The 22387-nt window shown below is 33.0% G+C and overlaps 1 protein-coding gene across 1 annotated transcript; it reads right to left on the reverse strand.

Annotated features, from left to right (window-relative positions):
- Positions 1 to 5912: 5912 nt before the first annotated feature.
- Positions 5913 to 7120, reverse strand: LOC111010475 (uncharacterized). Its single transcript, XM_022283925.2, has one exon. It carries the CDS (start codon positions 6972 to 6974, stop codon positions 6066 to 6068), a length of 909 nt encoding a protein of 302 aa, XP_022139617.1. The 5' UTR covers positions 6975 to 7120; the 3' UTR covers positions 5913 to 6065.
- Positions 7121 to 22387: the final 15267 nt, after the last annotated feature.

A 22387-nucleotide genomic window follows, 5' to 3' on the forward strand; every position in this document is an offset into this window, starting at 1 on the left:
GGAGCAGGTCCTGCCAAAGGTTATTCAGACAAAATATCATGAGTATCAACTAATGGTTCTATACCCGAACAAACGTCACTAACCACGTGCTTAGCAAAAGAATCATATGGCTTGGGAAGCATAATAGAAGGAAACGAATCAACGTGAACATTATGATGAGAAATATTATGAAATGGAAAAATATTGTCATGAAATACGCCATCTTGAGAAACAAAAATCCGACCCGATCAATGTCATACAAACAATACCCTTTCATGCCTTGAGGATCACCCAGAAATATAGAGGCAATAGGCAATAGAATGGGGATGAAATTTAGAACGTAGAGCAGATAAAGGTGGAAGCAAAACGAGGCAGTCTAAAACCCGCAAAAAAAGAATAATCAACAATATGACCATGTAAACACAGAAAAGGAGTCTTTCAATTCAACAAAGGAGATAGAATACTATTAATTAGAAAACAGTCAGTAAAAACACATTCTCCCAAAAACTTAAATTGGTACTCGAGACTGGAAGAATAATGACCGAGAAATGCTTAACAAGTGTGTTGATTTTTTCTCTGAACAACAAAATTCTGTTAAAGACGAACAACAAAATAATATTGATTAACAACTCCTTTAGTGTGAAAGAAACCGGTGAAAGCCAATTCAGGGGCATTGTCGGAGCGAAACTACTAAATGGTTTTTTCAAACTGAGTTTTAACGGGAGCAAAAGTTGAGGAACTAACATCAGTGCATCTTTTGTCACATTAAAAAAACTCAAGTATCTCTAGAGAAGTCATCCACGATCATAAGGAAATAATGAAAACTATTGATGAGATGTGAATCCTGCAGCAGAAGCCATAATCATCATTTATCAATTTTGAGAAACAAAACCAAATATGCGAAAATAAAATATAGGGGAAAACTTACATTGGAAGAACTGTTCTTCAGCGATTTCCCGAACACCACCAATGCACCTTCCGTGCTATCATCTGAGTATCGAGAACACGCTTGTGGGAACGATCGAGTTGGAACGCAAGGGAGAATTAAGAGAGATTTTTTTTTTTTTGCTTGATGTAGGGGAAAGCACTCATTCATCTGGGTTGTTTTGCAGAACTATTCTGCATAACTCAAAAGCGTTATAACTACCACCCCACCCCCACTACAATTAAGTAGGGAAGTGTTAATATTAAGATTAAAATTAATAATATAATTAATTAATTAATTAATCATATTAATTAATTATTAATCAATTAATATATGTATGTATATATATATAAATCAAATAAATAATTCATAAAAATACAATCATAATCTATAGTACTTCTATCTCGTATAACCTATAGTCGTAATGTACATCTTATGAATATTATTTTAACCTACAGTTTTAATATGAATCTTATTCATATTAATTTTATTTGAATCTCATTCAAATAATATCTCTCATAATATATAGTTTTAATTTAGAATTAACTATATATTATAATGTATCAATATACATATAATCCCTTGAGCAATTTGAACATTTTAAATTTTTCCAAAAACTTGATTCTCGTTTTACCCGTTGTGAGTTAGCAAGGGGACCTAATGAACCTACAGATCAGAAGCTCCAATGATACGAGATTAATCGGTCAAACTCATTGACCGAGTTAATCAACATTCGTTAACTACAAGTCACTCCACTAAAGACCCGCAGTTTCACTCTTCTCACTGCAGAATATTTTCGTGTCTATGGATATACGATCATTAATGACAAGTCAATCCTTCACGAGTGCTCGTAACTAAAGCTGGGTCAAATTACCATTTTACCTCTGAGTTACATCTTACTCCTTAAATACCACTGCCCCTCTAATGAACAACTCGGTTATGGTCCGACCAATAATCAGAAGTCTCTCTCGGGCTAGTGAGAGGGTGAGGCCCCTCGTTCAAGTCCCGGAGTTAACATTTAAGAGAACACTCATCTACTCCGTAAAGTCGGGGAGGAGTGAATTCCATCTTGTGAAGTTATGTTCCCAGCTCCCCACTCAGTCTCGTCCCCAAAATGGTAGAAACATTGAGTCGGCGACTCGAGCCACTTTCATCCATACAGATCAAAGGACGAGATCCTCACGGGCAGGAGTCCATAACTCACTCAAGATTGAGAATGAGTTACCTGGTCATCCTAAGAAATAGCAATCGATTGACTATTTCGTGGTCCGGTCTTATACAAACTCATTGTATAGGATACCTCCACTCGCATATCTCCACTTGAACGACCTAGATCGAGTAGTCTGTAACATTTACAAAGTGCGACATGTCCATAGTGTTGCCAGGATAAGGTACCCAGCCTTATCCATATACTATAGACTTTTTAGGTTATTCCCGGGACATTATCCACTTGTATATCAGGGGTATATCAAATATATACCTAGTATATATACTGTCCCGATTACATGATAATAACTTTGGATGTTTAGTTTATTGGATTTTGGACAATGCAATGCTATGAATTCAACAACAAATTGATTGAATAAAACTTTATTGAATATATATTTGTTTTTACATAAATACAAACTACGAATTTAGGCAACACACCCAACAATAATAGATTGATAAGGCCCCCAAATATCGCAATGAACAAGATCAAAGGGATGACTTGCAACAGAACTATGAGAGACAAAAGACAACTTCTTTTGTTTAGCTATCGGACAAACTAAACAAAAGATTATTAACCACGTCAACTCTACGAAAAAGTGGCAAAGGAGCCTTCAAAGCAGATAAGTGTTTCTCACTAGGATGACCTAGTCTAGCATCCTAATTAGTAGTAGACGACATACAAATACTTGCATACAGGATTGAAAGCAGCAGGAGATGAGCAAGTAATGTCAAGAACATATCGACCATGCTAGAGACCACCATTGCTAATTGTCTTTAAAGCAGACTTGTCCAGAATAAGACAAGAATCAACAACAAAGTTAACCATGAACAAAGACTCCTTGGTTAGAGAACCGATGAACAGTAGATTGAAACAAAAGTTGGGTATAACCAACACATCATGAATAACCAAATTGGAACTTAATTGAATATCCCCAATAAACTCCATGGCAAGATGGACTCCATGGTAAGATGAGACTAGACCGATAATGTCACAGAGAATCCAGAAACAACTTTTCAGAAAATAAAACTTTCTCGAAAAAACTGATATGAGCAGATGCCCCCGAGTCAATAATCCAATTGCTGGTAAGAATTGGGTGGGGTAAGTGACAGATATCTGCTACGTGTGAAAAACCAGGGTCTGAATCATGACCAACTTTGGTTGGTTGGCGAAAATACTATTGTAAAAAATGTCAATTTCCATTTCTGGGTCTTATATGTAACTAATATATCAGTTCAAAGACAAAATTTAAAGAAACATTCACATTGAATGAACATGAATAGTTAAAATACTATTGCATTTTTTAATAGTAACAAATTTAATTTCCAGATATCAAGTCCGTAAATACTTTTCAATATCTTCAAATTCTATCTAACCACAATTTTTCACACGTTTACAACAAAAGTCCAACACTATCTTCTGTAGTCTAGATGTTGGGGAAAAAGTGCAGTATAATAAAACACCTTTGATCCTCAAACACGAGCTATCCGACTGGATCTAACTAGGTTTTTCTCCTTCCACAGTTATGAGCAAGTCACAATTTAATTAATGCGCAGTAAAGGAAATACAAGTAAATAGAAACGAACACCAGAGGTTATATTGGTTCACCTTAAGCTTGGGCTACATTAAGTCTTATGCAACATACATGTTCCACTACAATCACTCTCTTGATTTATGCCCTAAAGCCTCGTAGTTTGTAAATTTCAATTATTTATGAATAAAATAATTATTTTATTTTATTTTGTTATATGCAAATATTATCCAATTTTATGAAAATCCAAGGTTATAAATGTAATCTTGAATAGTGGTTAAGAGTTACCACCAACTTTGGTCCATTGTTCGAGTCATATCAAGGAAGAAGGTCTTGTCGAGAGATTCTACAAAGGTATTTTACTTTCTCAATTTATTTAGTATTCTAAATATAAATACAATGTCGGTCCAATAATTCCATTGTGGAATGAATAGTTCATTCTATAATCTCTAAATGCCACAACAATAACCATCTAGCTTTTAAGCACCACAGCAATATGTATTTTAGGAATACAAATATGAAAAACTCACGAGACTCCCGAGAATGGGTTGCCAACAATGCTCCACAGCCCAAAAACTCGCTCTCTAGCTACTCTCTACCAATTTTTTGCCGCCCCCCACAATTAACTTTGCCACACTCATAATCTAAAACAAAAAAGAAGCTTTTAAAGAAACTCGTCATAGCTTAGGTATTTTTGGTCCGATAGGATTTTGTATTCATAGGGGTGAAAGGTCAACTCGTCACCAAAAGTACAATGGACAAAAACAACATGCAAAATTAAAAACATAGATTGAAAGAACAAAGGATGAGAGATTTATGAGCATAAAACTATGAACAACAGACCCTAAACGAGCATGACCATGACATAGGGCCTCCTCATAAAGCCTCCTATCAGATCCAACGTTGCCACTTTCTTTTCTTGAAAACATATTCATTGAATTCTACATAATTTAAGCATCTTCTCAATATGGGACATTTGGTTCCTCAAGCTCTTTTGGTTAATCAATCTTGATCAAATCTGCTTTTTGTACCAGATGCTATTTGAGCTTGTTGGACTCTAATACCATCTTAATATTTATAAGGTTTCATATCAAAATCAATTAATTGACAATAAGAGAATTAATCCATATATCTACAAATCTTGTTAAGTCCGTTGATCTTTCCCATGTAGGAGAAGGTCGTTGTAATTAATACAAGATAAAGTGGTGCATTATTTAACATCGGATGTGAATTGAGTAAAGACATGCCTTAAAAAGAAATTTCTTGTTTGAGTAATAATCATATAGCTAAAACGCTCCCACAATGGGCACATGATGTCTTTAGAACATTGTCTCCACGTGGTCATGTTGGATATAGGTTAGATAAATTTAACCCTTATAAATGACCGCTTTTTAAAATGATTGATAGTTTCAAGCTATTTTAATTTAGTGACTTTGGTAAATAGCAACATTTTTCAAACATTTTAGCAAGCAATTACAAAAGTAACAATTCTACCCACCTAACATATCTCAACTAATTAAGGTATAATAAATATTAGAAATTCGAATTCCCACACTTTTTACTCAACTTTGAGAAAGAAAATTATAGACGTAACTCTAGTACATCGAAACAAGCTTAAGAATAGAGATAAGTTACACCCCCATTTAATGAGACAGACAGTGGGCATAATTGTTTGGTGATAGTTTTGGCTCTTCACCGGAGTTAGCTCAACTATAGATAGTTGCCTTGAATATTATATTGTGTTAGGAAAGAAGAATATTATATTCACAACCACAACAATCCAATGTCACGAAATAACTAATATCGTAATAAAACTAAAATCAAAATTTTAGAATAACATATCCCCTACCAACTAAACAAGAAATAAAATTTTCTTCCACCAACCACTAAATTTTTCATAACATTTAAAAACAAAAAATTCTCTCATCTCTCCTCCTCCTATTTATCAAAAATAGGATAATCATATAAGATGGTATGAATACTGGCATATTCATACTATCTAGTGGTGGGAAGTACTATCCCAAATTTTAATGCTCAAAGTCAAAGAAATGTACAAAATATTGACGGATCATCAAACCAATTAAATTTTTATAGGTAAAAGAGTTATTTTTTTATAATTTTTTCAGAAAAGATAAAAAGTAGTATCTACCATCATACCACTAACCAAGTCACTATTCTTGCAGAGAAAACTTACAGTACCAAAGAAATATGAACACTCTTTCTATTCATCATGAATTGCATAAACATGTGTAAAAATAAGGTGAAATCTATTAACAATAAAAAATTATTTATAAAATCAAAATCATAATTTGAGAGCATCATATTCTCGTAGTATTCGAAAAATTTATCTGACTCGCATTTGAGTTTTACACGATCGAGATAACCAATTACTCCGGCGACTGTACAGTAGGCTTGGCCTTGGCCTATGCCTTAGCATGCCACCAGCGGTCAACGCCGCCTAAGTTTGAATTTTCTAACGCTGAACAGACTTTTCTAACATCTGCTACAGTTAATTTGGCATCACTGTCGTTTCTAAGATAGACCTTCTCCGATTCTTCGTAATAGACGTCCACAATCTTTGCCGCTGGCGAATTCCACTCTGCCGCAACTATCGGCGTCTGGCTCCGGCTACGCGTGTCCCAAAGCTTTACCGATACGTTCCCGAAAACGCTCTGTCCGGCGGAAACCACCATTCCCGCCGGCGACATGGCCGCGGCTCGCACCGGAGCTCCGCCGCTGAAAATGGAGCAGATTTCCTTCTCTTCATTCTCATCGTACAGTGAAATCACGCTCCCACTCAACTCGTCAAATTTGCATTTCAATTGAACCTCACCCCATTGCCTCACTACGCTTCTCTCCGACCCAAAACACGACCACGACAGCGAATCTCCGCCGTAGTGCCGTCGTCGGAGACCAGAACAACGCCGCCCACATGAATAATCATCGGAGCTCCGACCCGACCCCTTCACCCCAAAATCCGACCCGTCTTCCGGCGACGACAGCTCGTTCTCATCTTCCGATTCCGAGCTGAAAAACGGCGGAGATCCGAGATTCTCTGAGACGAAACCGCCATTCTCTCCGCCGTGGAGAGATCGGGAGAGAGGTTCGTAAATCGGAGTAGTTCTTCTCCGGCGAATGACGATGATTAAAATCTTGACCCGATTGATTAAGCCGCTAAATGTGGCCAACAGAGCAATAACCACGGCGCCCCATTTCCAGAAATGTTGGGATGGAGAAAACGAAGTGAGAATCCGAGAGAGAAAATTTGCATTCGGGAGCGAGCTCAGATCTGCTCCCAATTCCGTAATCCTGTTCAGCACAGGGACTTCCATTTTTGCTTCTTGTAGTCACAAAAACCCACTTGATTTTTCTCGAGCAAGAAACTCGAAGGAAAAGAAAGAGGAAAAACAGAGTGGTATTTCTCGGCTGCCAAACAGATCTGAAGAGGGGAAATAGATGCGGGGAAATGGGAGAGTGGGGATAGCCGGAGTTTATAAAGATAAAATATAAGATTTTGAATGAAGACGTGGCAGATAATTATTGGGTAGTTGGAATATATTTTTTATCCACGTCATAAATAGGTGGCAATTTCGAAAGCCGGAACTCACAAAAAGATTGGGACTACTGAGTCAGCATCCGAGAGTAGGAAATTCGTTCTCCAAGTACTCGCGCGTGTTTCACGAGCACTAATAATAATAAGGAAACGTTACTAAATTTGTTTTTGTAGTTTGAGGTCTAGCTTTCCTTTGTTTGTTAGAAAATATATAAAATAATAAATAGAGATTTATTAAATTTAATTACTTGAGTTTTAATTTGATAATTGTGCTCTATTTTTAATTTTGTTTTCAAATTTAATTTAGTTCTGTATAGTTTAATCTAACGAATCTTCCGTAAACTATTTTTTAATATTATAAAAAATTAATTCTTTATACTTTTTACTCAGCTCTAAAAATATATAACCAGTTAACAGATACATCTCAACAAACTATACAATTCAAAGTTATGCAACAAATTGTTACAATATGACAGCCACTTATAACAAATAAGACAATTATGAAATTTGAAATAAATTAAAAATTAAACCATAGTGACCAATTTGATATTTAAACGATAAACTCTAACAGATAAGGTATCATTTATAATGAACAAAATAATTGGATCCTAACAGATTAGGATTTGTCTTATACCGATAGTTATGGATGTTTGACAATTAAAAGAAATAAATGTAAAAATAGATAATTTTCAAAGAAAGGTAACGAATTGTCAAATTTTCAATAATAGTTAATTGAATGTTAAATATTTTCCTTATAATAATCTTAATAGCTTAGCTAATAATAAACAATAATAATGGAACAGTAAACGACAAAAAAGGTAATTTTGCTAATATAATTTAATCCACTCATTGGTCAGTGGTCACCGTCTACCAGAAAGCTCGGTCTGAGATTCTTGTGGTGGCAAGGTGGTTGGCGGTTCCAGCAATCGGATGGTGACACGTGGAAGAACTTGACAGGCTGTTACGGCGATTTCTGAAGTGAGTCGGGTGCCGTTAGAGTCCAAAATTGTGTGATTTTGGTACGATGGTGGGACCCACGGTCTTGGTTTTGGACAGGCGCCTTCTGTCTCATAAGAATATGCGGTTACGAATATCCTTGCCCTTTTCCAAAAATAAAAAATTAAAATTAAATAAATTCTTGCCCACGTGTCTGTGACTGGCCCATGATCTCTAAAAATTATGAAGATAGATTTTTTTTAATAAATTTAAAGAAAAATTAATCTGTTTTGAAGTTTAATAATTGGCAAGATTACTGTCTTTTATTAGTTGAATTTACAGTTTTCTGATGCTTAGAATATAGAAATAGGTGCATCTTTTTTAGATTCTTTTAGTTGTGTTAGAGGTTTTTTTTGTTACACATTATTTAATCGCATTTGATTTGTTGGCTCTATTGTATTATTTTAATGAATTAGTTTAGGGAACTACTCTAGTTTGGGTGTGTTAAATGAATTTTATTCATTCATAAATAAATTTTTATTTTGATTTTAAAAATATGCTTTTTTTAATGAGTATATTTTGTAGAATATAACACTTCATGGGTGGAGATTCGAACTTTACCTATTTGTAAAATCATTGATATATTTTTAACTAGTTGATGTAAGTTTAAATTGGTATGGTAGGATGATGATGAATTTTTATGCATGTCAATTTATTATTGGTTTTTGTTAATCAATCTAATCTTATCTTGAGGAGAATTTGACAACAATTTTGTTTTTGTAAAAATCATGCCTATAAATGTCCTATAAACAATTGTGTTTTAAATATGGTTTTAGAAAAATTGGCTGACTGAGATTCTTTTTGCTTTTTTAAAAAAGAAAATTGTATGACAATGAAATTAACACCAAACAAGACTCTATCTAAAAAATATTCCTTGTCAAACAAAAACTAATTAATATTGGATTTAGCCTATAATAATTTAAATCCTTTTCAAATTGTACTTGCTTTCCCATTAAAATAATTTTTAGAGAATTTTATAGTTATAGCTATATGAAAATACAAATATGACAATTAACATTATTATATATTTTTTCTTTTATAATAGAGACTAAATTGTTACAAACTTCAAACTATAGAGACTAAATTATTACGTATAAAAATTCAGAGACTAACTTTTACTAATTTGAAAGTATATGGACTAAATTGTTATAAAATAATTAATTCACGAACCAAATCGTTTAACATTTTTTTAGCTTTGTTTCTCAAAAGAACACATTTTTTTTTAGCTTCAAATCCCTTTGGAGCATTAAATTAAAGTATATGGATTAAATTGTTACCAAATAAATTCACGCAACCAAATTGTTTAACATTTTTTAGCTTCATTTCTCTAAAGAAAAACATTTTTTTAGTTACAAATCCCTTTGAAGAATTAAATTAAAATATAAAGTTGTTGGAATCTCAATGTCATTTTGGTTAATAAATAAAATAATTTTGTGAGACTTTATTTAAAATTAGTTATTAATTAATCTGAATTTATTTTGGAGTTTAGAATCGTAATGACGTGTATAACAATAGTAAAATGCGACCGACAACTTCAATATTATTTAATAACTAATAAAGAAAAGTTTGGTGACCGTTATGTGATTAATTAATTATTAACTTAAAAAGTGGTCGGAGCCGGAGAGTTGGTAGCTTAATCTACCGCCAATTAATTGAATAAATAAAAATGGAAGAGTTTTTTAAAGTTTAGGATAAAACACCATTTTAGTTAGTTTGAGTTTTGTTGATTTTAATTTTTGTACTTCAAAATCTTCGTGTTGATCCCTTTTTAACTTTGATTTATTTTAGATGTTGTACTTCCAAAATATTTTTTTATTCTCTATGTACTTTTTAAAAATAACTATTTCAGTCTCTTAATTCTATTTTTCATCTTGTTTTTTCTATTACAATTTCAACATGAAATTACAATCAATATTTTTCTTGAAATATAATCACTACTTTATATTAGTGTTCAAAATGTCGATGTCGTTGAAAATGTCAAGGTCCCAATTTTACGAACATGTCGATAGACATGTTGATGATGGATATTTCGGCAAAAATAATGGAAATTGTGAAAATTAATGGAAATTTTTTGAATTAGCAAATAAAACTTGAATTGTAGCTTAATTAGCCTATACTTGATCACCTTTAACCATTAAATGTAAGAATATGACAATTTTACTTATGAAAATGTCGATGTTGGTGGAAATATCGAATTTTTTTCTTTAATGAAGATTGATGGAAATTATTTGAATATGTAAAGCAAACTTTAATTGTAAATTTTTTACTACTTCTTTAGTGTTTTTCATAATAGGATTCATTTGGAAATGAGATAATTACCGACTTGGTTTCCAAACACATTTCTAAATTCTAATTAACTCGTACATGTTTACTTTTTACCTACTTCTCTTTTCAAATTTGAATTTACCCATTTTTCAAATACATTTTCAGATCAATCATCAATCCAACTTTCCAATCAAATTTACACAATTTTCAAACACCTCAATCTCGTGGTTGTGTCATTTTTCCAAATTATATACCAATGGGATCCATATTTGCTTCAAATTCTACTCATTTGAGCAACTACCTTCAAAACTTTCAGTCTACGATGACCGGGGAGAACTATTGTAATTTATATCAAAGTTATCAAGATAGTGCAGTAGATCCTCCGAGATCATCTTTTTGGTATTAATTAAGTTACCTATTCTACTTCATGTTTCACCACTATTTGTATATAATAATACTTTATTTTTTAAAAATTCTAAGATTATTTCAATCTTTATATATTTCAATATTTCACATATATTGTTCAATTGTGTAAGCAAAGACTAGATTGGATTAGAAATTATCAATAAAGCAAATTCTAAATCTTATTAGTTATACTTTATACAGTATTAAAATTCGAATGTTTCATTGAACAGACTCTAGTGACATAGTAAGAAGATGATGAAAATAAAATAACCTGAAAGAAGAAGAGGAAAAAAAGACATGTCGACATTTCGACATGTCGATGATATGAGGGAAAAATCGACTTTTCTCCCCTATGTCGATGTCGACATGCTCGACACGTCGACATGTCTCTCGACATTTTGAACCCTGTTTTATATTAAAATATTTCCATTATGTGCAAAATTTGTGTTAAAATTTTGTAATAGGGATAAAAGATAGTCACTTTTTAATAGTACGGGGACCAAAATAAAAATTTTAGAACTATAGGAACAAAGATGAGGGTTAATTTTAAGAATAATTTAATTTTAAAAACAAATTTTAAAATAACGTTGATGTAAAAGTAATAACAAAATAAATGTAATCTATACTATATTAAAATGGGAGGATATCACAAAAACATTTTTGGACGTTTTTCTCCCTTCTTTAATTTATTAATTTACAAATTATACCATCAATAATTTATTATAAATATTATATTAATTATTAATTATTAATTATCAAAAATAATAAATGTATATGATCTAACCAAGGTTAGAATGCAAACGGTTAGAAAACAACACCATAAAATTAAAATTTTTTATTTAATTACAATTCATATTAAGATTAGTGTATAGCTAAAGTTTGATTTTTTTTGTTACTATTTATTGTTTTTTATTGTTCTTTTATAATGTGTTTCATGTATTAATAATGTTTTTTTAGAAAATAATAATAATGTATTGATCTATTACGAGCTCATGTTGATTTTGTTGAAAAAAATTTCGTGTAAGAGCATGAAAAAGTATTTAATTAATTATAAATAGTAAATTAATAAATTAATTATCAACTATGAAATCTAAACAGTTTGAGTATATAACTTTTTGTCTATTCACTTTCCAAAAATATAATTTAAAGATCTTTTTTAATGATTTTAGTTATAATATGAGGTTAGATTGAAAATACTCCGTGCATTTGCACGTGGTATTGAACTAGTTTAAATAAAAAAGTTTAAATAAAAAACTTCAAAATTAAGTTGGCTATAAAAAGTATGGACAAAAATAGGTTATGTGTTGGTTAAAGTAAAAAATTACGTACGATGAATACGATTTTGGTACCGGACAAAAATAGGTTATGTGTTGGTTAAAGTAAAAAATTACGTACAATGAATACGATTTTGGTACCGACGGGGCATATATGACGTAGAAGGTGAGTGGTAATATAGCACCGAAGCGACTTTCATCGTACGCGACTTTCGTTGAAGTTGCGTACAATGTATGCGATCTTCAATTTGAGTGGAAGTCGTGTACAACTCTTCTTTTTTTAATTATATTTTATCCTGACTTGTGTACAAATGTGTATATGACTTCGGATCGAGTGAAAGTCGCGTAAAATGTACATATGTGTTATCATTCAAGCAAATTGAGTATGCTAACCTTTAAAATGAGAGAACATATTCATTATTGTTTCAACTTGAAAAGTTCATGTCTCTCAATCAATAGAAGTCATTGGATGCAATAGAAGTCATTGGATGCGTACCGCCACTCTTTTTTCCCCATTTTCAATTTATTTAAAAAATATTCCATATACTTTTTGAAAAATACCAAACCACCAGCAACTACCAAAATGCTCCACTTCTGTCATAATTATCCATAGACCAAGATTTTCAAATCATTAAAAGCCTTACAGCAGGCTTACTTTCCATTCCAAGGTTGTCCAACGACTAGTCCTTATTTTGGTTTGTTTAGGAAAGTTTTGATATCCAAAACATATCCTTATGACAGCATAATCTTTGTTAATATTTTTGTTGTCATTTTTATTTCCTTTTTGGTGTCTTCTCTTGTCTGTATAAACCAACCTTGGACCATCTTTTGAATCTATCCTGTGTGGAGTGTTTCACCAAATTTCTTTCAATTATTTGGTCATTTGTTTTATGGTATGAGAGCGCACACAAAGGAAATTCATATACTTTGTGATTTCTTTCAAAATTTCTTCAAATGACCAATATTGAAACTACACTTGCTATTCAAAACGTTCATCAAGCTTCTAGCTTGATTTCCATAAAGCTTAACATGACGAACTATCTTCTATAGAAGTTCCAAATTATTCCTTTGTTAGAAGTATGAGGATTGAACATCACAGAATTGAAGGTTGCCCTCCTACAAAAAATATCACCGATCAAGATGGCAAGAAAACTCCAAATCCACCATATGGTACATGGCTTATTAATGATGGTCTCCTAACCAGTTGGTTGTTAGGAGTAATCACTGAAGAAATACTTGCAATGGTGGAAGGAACTAACTTAACCCATCAAGTGTGGTCTTCTCTAGAAGAAACATGTCTACCAACTACAAAGGAGACATAAATCCACCTCAATGAAGCTCTATTATCTCTTAAAAAGGGAGGTATGTGTTTAGATGAATATGTCAAAAGATTCAAAGGGCCAAGTGATAAACTCACTGCCACGAAGAAGCCCATGGATATAACCAAAGTTTTTCATTTAGCTCATGATCTAGGTATGAAATACAAGGAATTTAGAATGACCCTGTTGTCAAAACCACCTTATCTTACTTACAATCAATTTTTGCTTGCTCTTAAGGCTTGTGAACAGATGATGATTTTGAAAGCTAAAGAAGAAAAGCAAAACTTACTAAATTTGAATCAAGCCTTCGTTGCTCAACAAAGAAGTAACAACAGAGAGGAAGGAGAATGAATTACAGATCTAGAGGCTAAGAATTTTACTCCAACAGACCTCAAAATTTAAACCCCAAACTAGAAATTATGTGCCAAATGTGGAAAATCAACTCAAACGGCACTTCGTTGCTGGAATATATTTGACTGTTCCTTCCAACATGAAGAAATTCCAAAAAACAATGCTGCTCTAACTCTCATTGAAGGATATGACACCTCGATTTATGCAAACTCAGGTGTTACTACACATGTCTTAAGAGATCATGGTAAGATTTCTTCTTTAAAACCTTACAAAGGTAAGGAAAAAATATTTGTTGGCAATGGAGAAGGATTACATATATATCACTCACATTGGCCAAGGTCAAATTGAAAACAATTATAATAATCTTGCTCTTAATGATGTTTTGATAGTTCCTCACATAAAAAAGAATTCGCTTTCTATTAGCAAACTAACTAAAGATAAGGATTGTTGTGTTATATTCACTACTGATCAATTTTTGATCAAGGACAAGCAAGGACAGATTTGAGCCCAGGGATGTAAAGGAGAGATTTGTATGCTCTTGAAGAAAAACAACCCCTTGATGTTCACAAGGTATTTACTTGCTTCAACAAAGCTCCCTACTCTATATGGCACAAGAGAGTGGGACACCTAAATGAGGACTCTTTAAAAAGACTTAGCAATGAATGTCTTATAAATGTGTCAAATTGGAAGAAAACTGAAACTGTTTGTATTTCCTGTCAAATGAGTAAAAGTCACTATTCCTTTCTCTAATTAAAAAGTTGTGTGATTTCACTCTAGAAAAAGTACATTACATTGTGATCTTTGGGATCCTGCTCCTATTTCTTCTTGCCAAAATTTCAAGTATTATGCTAGTTTTATTGATGACCACTCTAGATACACGTGACTTTATCCTTTAAAAATAAAATATGTTTTTTTTATTGCTTTATAAAATTTCAAAAATTAGTGGAAAACCAACTTCGAAGGAAGATAAAAATCTTCCAAAGTGATGGTGGTGGTTTATTTCAATCTAATATCGTTAGAGATCACTTAGAAAAAAATGGCATAATACATCAATTCTCTTGTCCTCGTACACTTTAACAAAATGGTGTTGTTGAAAGGAAACATAAACATATAGTTGAGACATGGTTAAGTCTTCTTTTTACAGCAAATTTTCCTTTAAAATATTAGGTTGATGCTTTCCTAAGTGCTGTTTTTATTATCAATAGAATGCCTACTTAAACTTTATCTATGCACTCCCCTTTCTTCCATCTTCTTAAAAAACAATCAAACTATAATTGTTTAAAAGTGTTTGGATGTAGTTGTTTTCCTGAGAAACTATGTAGAGAAAATTTTTTCAAAGAAAACATATCCTTGTCTTTTTATTGGTTATAGTTCAAGCCATAAAGGATCTATTAGATCCTCTTATTAATAAAGTATATATATCTTAGGCATGTTTTTTTTTTTTTATGAAGATTGTCTTCCTTTTCATACGAACTCCTCACACAACGCACACACCACATCCAAACAATTGTCTGCTACTGAATTTTCAGAAACATGGGAAGCACCAGAATTGCACTCTTCACAAAATTCAGCATGGGAAGCACAAGAGAATATGTATCCCAACCACCAGACTTCAATCCAATCAGAGAATGTGAAGAAGATGAGGTTCATGCTTGAAGATGGTCGTCAATAAGATTTTTGGAACTCCCTTGAAACCACGTGCTCCAAAGAACAATAGGAGGAGGAAAGTGCCTCAACTTTAAACGTACAATCTACAAATGGCTCTCCTGATATTAGTAACTTCTTACATATTGATATATATGTTGTAGTAGGATCCATATCACAACATTGGAGGGGTGAATAGGGTTGCTTGTAGATTTTAAAAAAAAATTTTAAGAATAACAAAAATCAAATGAAATTTAAATACACAAATTAAAAAGTAGAGAAAGATGACACCAGAAATTTTTATAGTGGTTCGGAAATCCCTACTCCACCCCCCAAGACTCATTCTTGGGTATTTTACTACGCCGGCTCAATTACGGGTGAGAACCAAACCGATCGATCATTTTTTTTTGTCCTAGGCTAAAGAGAAACCCCTGATCATTTTTACTGGTTTAGGATCTAACCAATCGTGTTTTCTCATAACCCAAAGTGTACCCACACCTTAATACAAAATCCAAAAATGTGAAATGCATCACTAAGGTGAATTTGGTATCTCTCACAAAAAAAAATATTGACAACTTTTTGTGTGGAGAGAATGAAAGTTTGAGAGCAAAGTGATTTGAAGAGAGAAGAATGTTTGCTTTGATAATTGGTGTGGAGAATGGTGAAATTTGGTAGCCTTAAATAGAGTTTCGAAGATGAAATTTGGCCATTGGATTTAGGGCAACAAAGGATGGAGGATGAGATTAAATGTAGAGATAAGGACAAAAATAAAGAGAATTATGGAGATTTGAAGAAATTGGTGGAGATTGAGAAATTATGTGAAATTGAGAGAAGATTGTGGAATTGAGAGAATTGTGGGAATTTGATTTGTTGAGATTGAAAGCATCACGTGTCATCACATAATCTGTCCACGTCATCCACCACATCACCAAAAGTGTTGATGTCACGTTAGTGCCACATCATTGCCACGGTGGCTTAATTTGACTATTAAATGTCATGTCCCCTACCACGTAGGATTGGTCCACTTGACTTGTTTTGACCATATTTCTTTGTTTGAACTCCGACTCGAGTGATTCAAAAGGCGTTTGATTCGTCTTTCTGAGCTCTATGAAATGGACACTTAAAAACACTAAAATCGTTAGTAAATAAAGTTTGTTATCATCAAAATATTCAGTGTGATTGAAGCTCATAAAGCTAACATCTGTGTCTTGTGCAGATCTAGTTGACCCTACACTAGAAGTCGAGGATAATCCTCCTATTATAGAACAAGTCGAAGAATCTGAATCCTTAACTATACCTACCAATGCAATAACAGACCATGAGAGTAGTTCAGACATAACTCTACCTATCAATACAATAACAAACCATGAGAGTATTTCAGAAAACCAAACTACACATCAAATGCACAAGATGATTATTAGAAGAAAGTAATTGCTCTTGAACCTAATTTAAATCTTGACCTTCAAAGAGAAGTCCAGCAACTCAGAATGTCCAACACAGAAAAACTCTGACCACCTTATTGAACCAAAATCCTATAAACTTGCCTTGAAGCTCACTCCTTGGAAGATTGCAATGGAGGAAGAGATGCACGCCCTACATAAAAATAACACTTTGAAGTCTTGTCCCAAAACCACCAAATACAAATATTGTTGGATCAAAGTGGATATTCAAAACAAAACTCAAAGAGGATGGATCGCTTGAAAGACATAAGGCTCGCCTTGTAGCTCAAGGCTACTCTCAAGTTGAAGGAGTTGATTTTAGTGAAACCTTTAGTCTGGTAATCAAACCAACAACCATTAGACTTGTCTTTGCTCTTGCTACAAGTTTAGGGTGGTCAGTAAGACAACTAGATATGAAGAATGCCTTCCTACATGGAACTCTCAAGGAAGATGTTTACATGACACAACCTCCACGTTTTGTTAATTCTTTATTTCCAGTATCATGTGTGAAACTCCACAAATCTCTATATGGCTTAAAACAAGCACCTAAAACATGGTTTGATTGTCTATCACTCTTCATATTGGCCTTACATGTTGCAAATCTGACCCTTCTCTATTTATCTTAAAGAATGATGATATACTTGTACTAATGTTAATTTATGTTGATGATATTATTCTAACAGGAAACATTGCAATGTTCACCCAATCCTTGATCTCTAAACTTGGTTTAGAATTTTCTTTGAAGGATTTAGGCTCCTTTAAATTACTTCTTGGGTATAGAAGTACAACAATGTTCTAATGGTCTAAGTTTGTCTCAAGGAAAATATTCTAGGGACCTTTTGTTAAAAGTAAATATGTTGCAGGCATCTCACTTAAACACACCCATGAGCACATCTGTTAACAAAAGTAAATATGTTGCAGGCATCTCACTTAAACACACCCATGAGCACATCTGTTACTTCTAGAACTGATGACGATGAGCTAGTAGATACCACTACTTATTGTTGTGGGATCCCTACAATATTTAACATTCACAAGACCAAGCATTATAATTCAAGCTGTGAATAAAGTGTGTCAGCAACTCCAAATGTCAATAAATAAAAACTTACGGGCAGTAAAGCATATTCTTCGTTATATTAAAGGGACTATTAATCATGGTATAACACTACTTAAAAATAACAATTTTAATCTCTATGCTTTTTGTGATGCAGATTGGGCAGGTAATCCCGAAACTCATTGAAGCACATTTGGATTTTGCGTATTCCTTGGAGCAAACTGTATATCATGGTCATCTAAGATATGTCAAGATCAAGCTCAAAAACTGAATATAGAGCCATGACAACTACAACTGCAAAACTCACTTAGATAACATTTCTGCTTCGAGACATTGGCATCTCTCTTTTGAAGCCACCTCAGTTGTTTAGTGACAACATGAGCGTCATATTCATGTCAAAGAATCCTGCCTTCCCCACTCAAACAAAACATATCGAATTGGATTCTCACTTTGTAAGAGAAAAGGTGGCTCAGGATCCTTGGTACCTCGATTTGTTTCTTCTACTAACCAAATTGCACACATATTTACCAAGCCTTTAGCTAAGACAAGCTTCTGTTTATTCAGAGGCAAACTTGGAGTTCGATCTTCGCCCCACTCGAGTTTTAAGGATGATGAAAAACACCAAACCAACATCAGTTACCAAAATGCTCCATTGTTGTCATAATTATCCATAAACCAAGATTTTCAATTTATTAAAAGCCTTACAGCTGGCTTACTTTCCATTCCACAGCTGTCCAACAACTAGTCCTTATTTTGGTTTGTTTAGGAAAGTTTTGATATCCAAAACATTTCTTTATGGTAGCATAATCTCTATTAATATTTTTGTTGTCCTTTTTATTTCCTTTTTGGTGTCTTCTCTTGTCTGTATAAACCAGCCTTGTACCAATCTTTTGAATCTATCAAGTTTGAAGCATTTCGCCCAATTTCTTTTCACCTCGAGTCAATGCTTCACTTGTATACTCTCTATGTTTCTCAAAATATGCAATAGTTCAATAAAATATTAACTTCACCAATGCAGTAATTAGCAACATTATAGCTCCCTTGAAAACACCATTAATACACCTTACTAGATTCGTTGTCATCCATCAATATCGAAACCCTTCATCATGTGCCTGTGTCCATTTTTCCATGTTTATATAAGTGAAAAATTCTATACAATCTGGACTCAATTGTTGAAACTCTCTCATATATCTTTCAAAAACTTACGCTTTTGGTGTTGATACCTAGCATGATAGACCAAACCTTTCATAGACTTCAATTTACATTTCTTATTGACATTATTTCTAGCCACATGACGTGGATAAAATTGATGGTGTGCTCTCGATTTACTCCAACTATTTTCCTTATTGTTTGTTGAGAAATTAAGGCTCTACACAATTTTCCCTTCCATAGTTATATCCAGCAAACCAAAGCCAAGCACACACAATAAGAGATTAAAGAGAAAAATAATAACGACACAAAGAATTTTATACTGGTTAACTCAACAATGACTACGTCCAGTCTTTCGCTCAAATAAAGGTTCCACTAATATGAGATTGATACAAGCGCTCACAAATATCTCCCCTAGATATTCATCATCTAAAGGTACCAACAAAAACCCTATAGTTTCTAAGTATTGTAACATAATGTACTGAGGTACAAGAATGAAAAACTCACTAGAATCAATATCTAATTACCTCGAATATGTCATCTTGACCTGTAATACTCTGCTACCAATGCCCCGAGCCGTTGCCTTTGAATCACCACACGTTCTCTCTTAATTTCGTCTGCGCAATGTGTTTTCTTCCACACAAAAGACCTAAAACGGAGAAACTACGCATTTATAATATCGCTACAGCGACATGGTGCTATAGATAGAAAAGTTCATCGTCCGGGCTCACCATCGCGACAGTGCTGCTTCCTCGGCCATTCTGCTTGCAGCACCCCACTTCTTCCTTTCTTCATTCTTGCTTCGTCTAGACTCGTCCCAGACTCGTTTCGACGTCGATTTGGCTTCACCAATTCCAACAGTTTATAGCCCCCAAAATACTTCCATGTCGATCAGAAATTAGACAAATACTATCCCGTTCCGTAACTAATTTTCACAAGGCACACAAAAATCATGACCAACTAGAAGTGTTTTTCTCTTCAACAACAACTAAAGTAAGAAGGAATATACGTCTAATTGAATCAATTGAGGTGGCTATAAAAGTGTGTACCAATCTTGATTAATGATCTACAATGTTTAAATTCATTATTGCATAACCAAATGACCAAAAAACTCGCCAAAAAAATAAGATTGTTAGGTTTATTTGAAGGTATCAAATCCCAGAGATCTCGAGTGCGTACATTGTAATGCACAACAATATTCAACCATACGATTTTTCTCAATCTTAAAAAAAAAAATTAATGTTTTCTGCTAAGCTTGCTACACATGTGTGTAGTTTACACAATATCTAAAATTATTTTTTATGGTTCCTTGTAATGAACCTATAGGATCACATCGAATAATATTATGGATTCCATTGAACAATAAAGTTGAGTCCGATTGTGAGTGATCCTGTGTGATCTGCGTATAAGCATGAATGAGCCTCTTTAAGTACGCTAATTTCAAACATTCCATGGATTTTAAGTCGACGGCGTGAAACCTCCACTTGCAACCATCATTCTATTATTTGCATTTTATATACCACATATCTTAATTTGATTATACCACAACAAATTGGCAATGTTGTGCAGTACATTTTTTTTTTAATAGCAAGTTGTACTTCTTCTTTGCTCTTATATTTTGACCCTATACGTATATTATTTGGATTCATTTCTACGGACATTGACCCTTCTTCCGAGTTTAACCCTTCTTTACCTATAGAATCGATAATCTCAAAATCTATTTCTATGAATATATGTAAAGGTGCCTCTACATTTGGACATGAGGATTCAAATATACTAGGGGTTCAACGTAGCTCTATTCAAAACAATTTGATCAACTTCTACTTCTATATTAGAAGCAGATGAATTTCCAAGTTCAAATATCACCGATTAATCACAAGCTAATGACACAACTGATGAACTTTAGGGATTTAAATCTTTAAGCATGCAACTATATAAAATTATAACTATTTTAACGAATTATTTTAAAAAAAACATAACCCATAATTAAACATAACCCATAACCTATATCCAAAAAATTAAACATAATGAAACATAATCCATAATTAAACATAATCTATAATATAAATCCAAAAAATTAAACATAATTAAACATAATCTATAACATAAATTCAAAAAATTAAACATAATCTATAACCTAAATAAAAAAAAACATAATCCATAATCAAACATAATCCATATTTAAACATAATTCATAACCTATATCCAAAAAGTGGGAACATAATTAAACATAATCCCTAACGTATTATAAAAACTAGATCTAAAACTAGTATAATATAATCCAAAGTAATTCATAGCATATTACAGAACCTAGAGAAGATAAAGGAGAGTTGGGGGAGGGGCAATGCGGGTGGTGACAATTTTGAAAACGAAGATCCAACCCAAAACCCTATGTTTGAATTGACAACTCGAAGGGAAGTCGCAGCCATAAGCTGCAATTTCAGTTAGCGAAAACGTGGCTCCAAGTTGTATAACTGGGGTCAGGTCACAGAGAAGTTGCAGTCGATGCCTTTAAATTGTGGTCAATGACCGCGATTCCAATGACTATGATTTCAATTTAAGTTGCAATCGTTGCACGCGTTTACATTAAATCGTATTCAGTGGCTGCGATTTCGCTAGCTTAATTTTGAAAATACTTTCAAACCTACATTATTTCTATCATTTTTTTAAGAAAAAACATTATTTAAAAAAATCTCAAAGATGAATATTTTGAAAGTATCAAAATGAATAAAAGTTAAAAGTATAGAAACTAAGATAGTATTTTAACCTAAATTTTATTTAAATAACATTAGGGGTTCGAACACAGGACCTCCTGCTCTAATCCATATCAATATTCATGAGGTTCCATCTGAAAATCAATTGGCAATGAGAGTAACTCACTTATATAACCATTGTTAGGTCCCTTATTTTTTAAATGTGGGATCCTTGATATGCTCTCTCAAGATGTGCCTCTTTTGGGTTCACCAATCTTTGTTAGATCTCATTTTTCGGACTGAATGCTCGTTTGAGTGTTTTGGGTTCTGACACTATCTTAAGGATGAATAAACTCATTCAACCTAAAAGTTTAAGCGGAGTTGTTTAAATGTATGTGGTTTAAATATTTGAAACATGATTTCTTAAAAAAAAAAAAGAAACTAAAATATGTATACCAACTCATACTTGAGTTGTTTAAATGTAATTATTGTCAGGAGTGAAATTAGCATATCTAGACACCGTTACTGGTTCGGTTAATTTTTTTTATTATTTATTATTATTATTTTTAAATATCTTCATAAAAAAGATTACTTTATTATTGT

The sequence above is a fragment of the Momordica charantia genome (assembly GCF_013281855.1).
Source record: "Momordica charantia cultivar OHB3-1 chromosome 4 unlocalized genomic scaffold, Mcharantia_2.0 BLBB01000004.1, whole genome shotgun sequence".
In the NCBI taxonomy this organism is placed as follows: domain Eukaryota; kingdom Viridiplantae; phylum Streptophyta; class Magnoliopsida; order Cucurbitales; family Cucurbitaceae; genus Momordica; species Momordica charantia.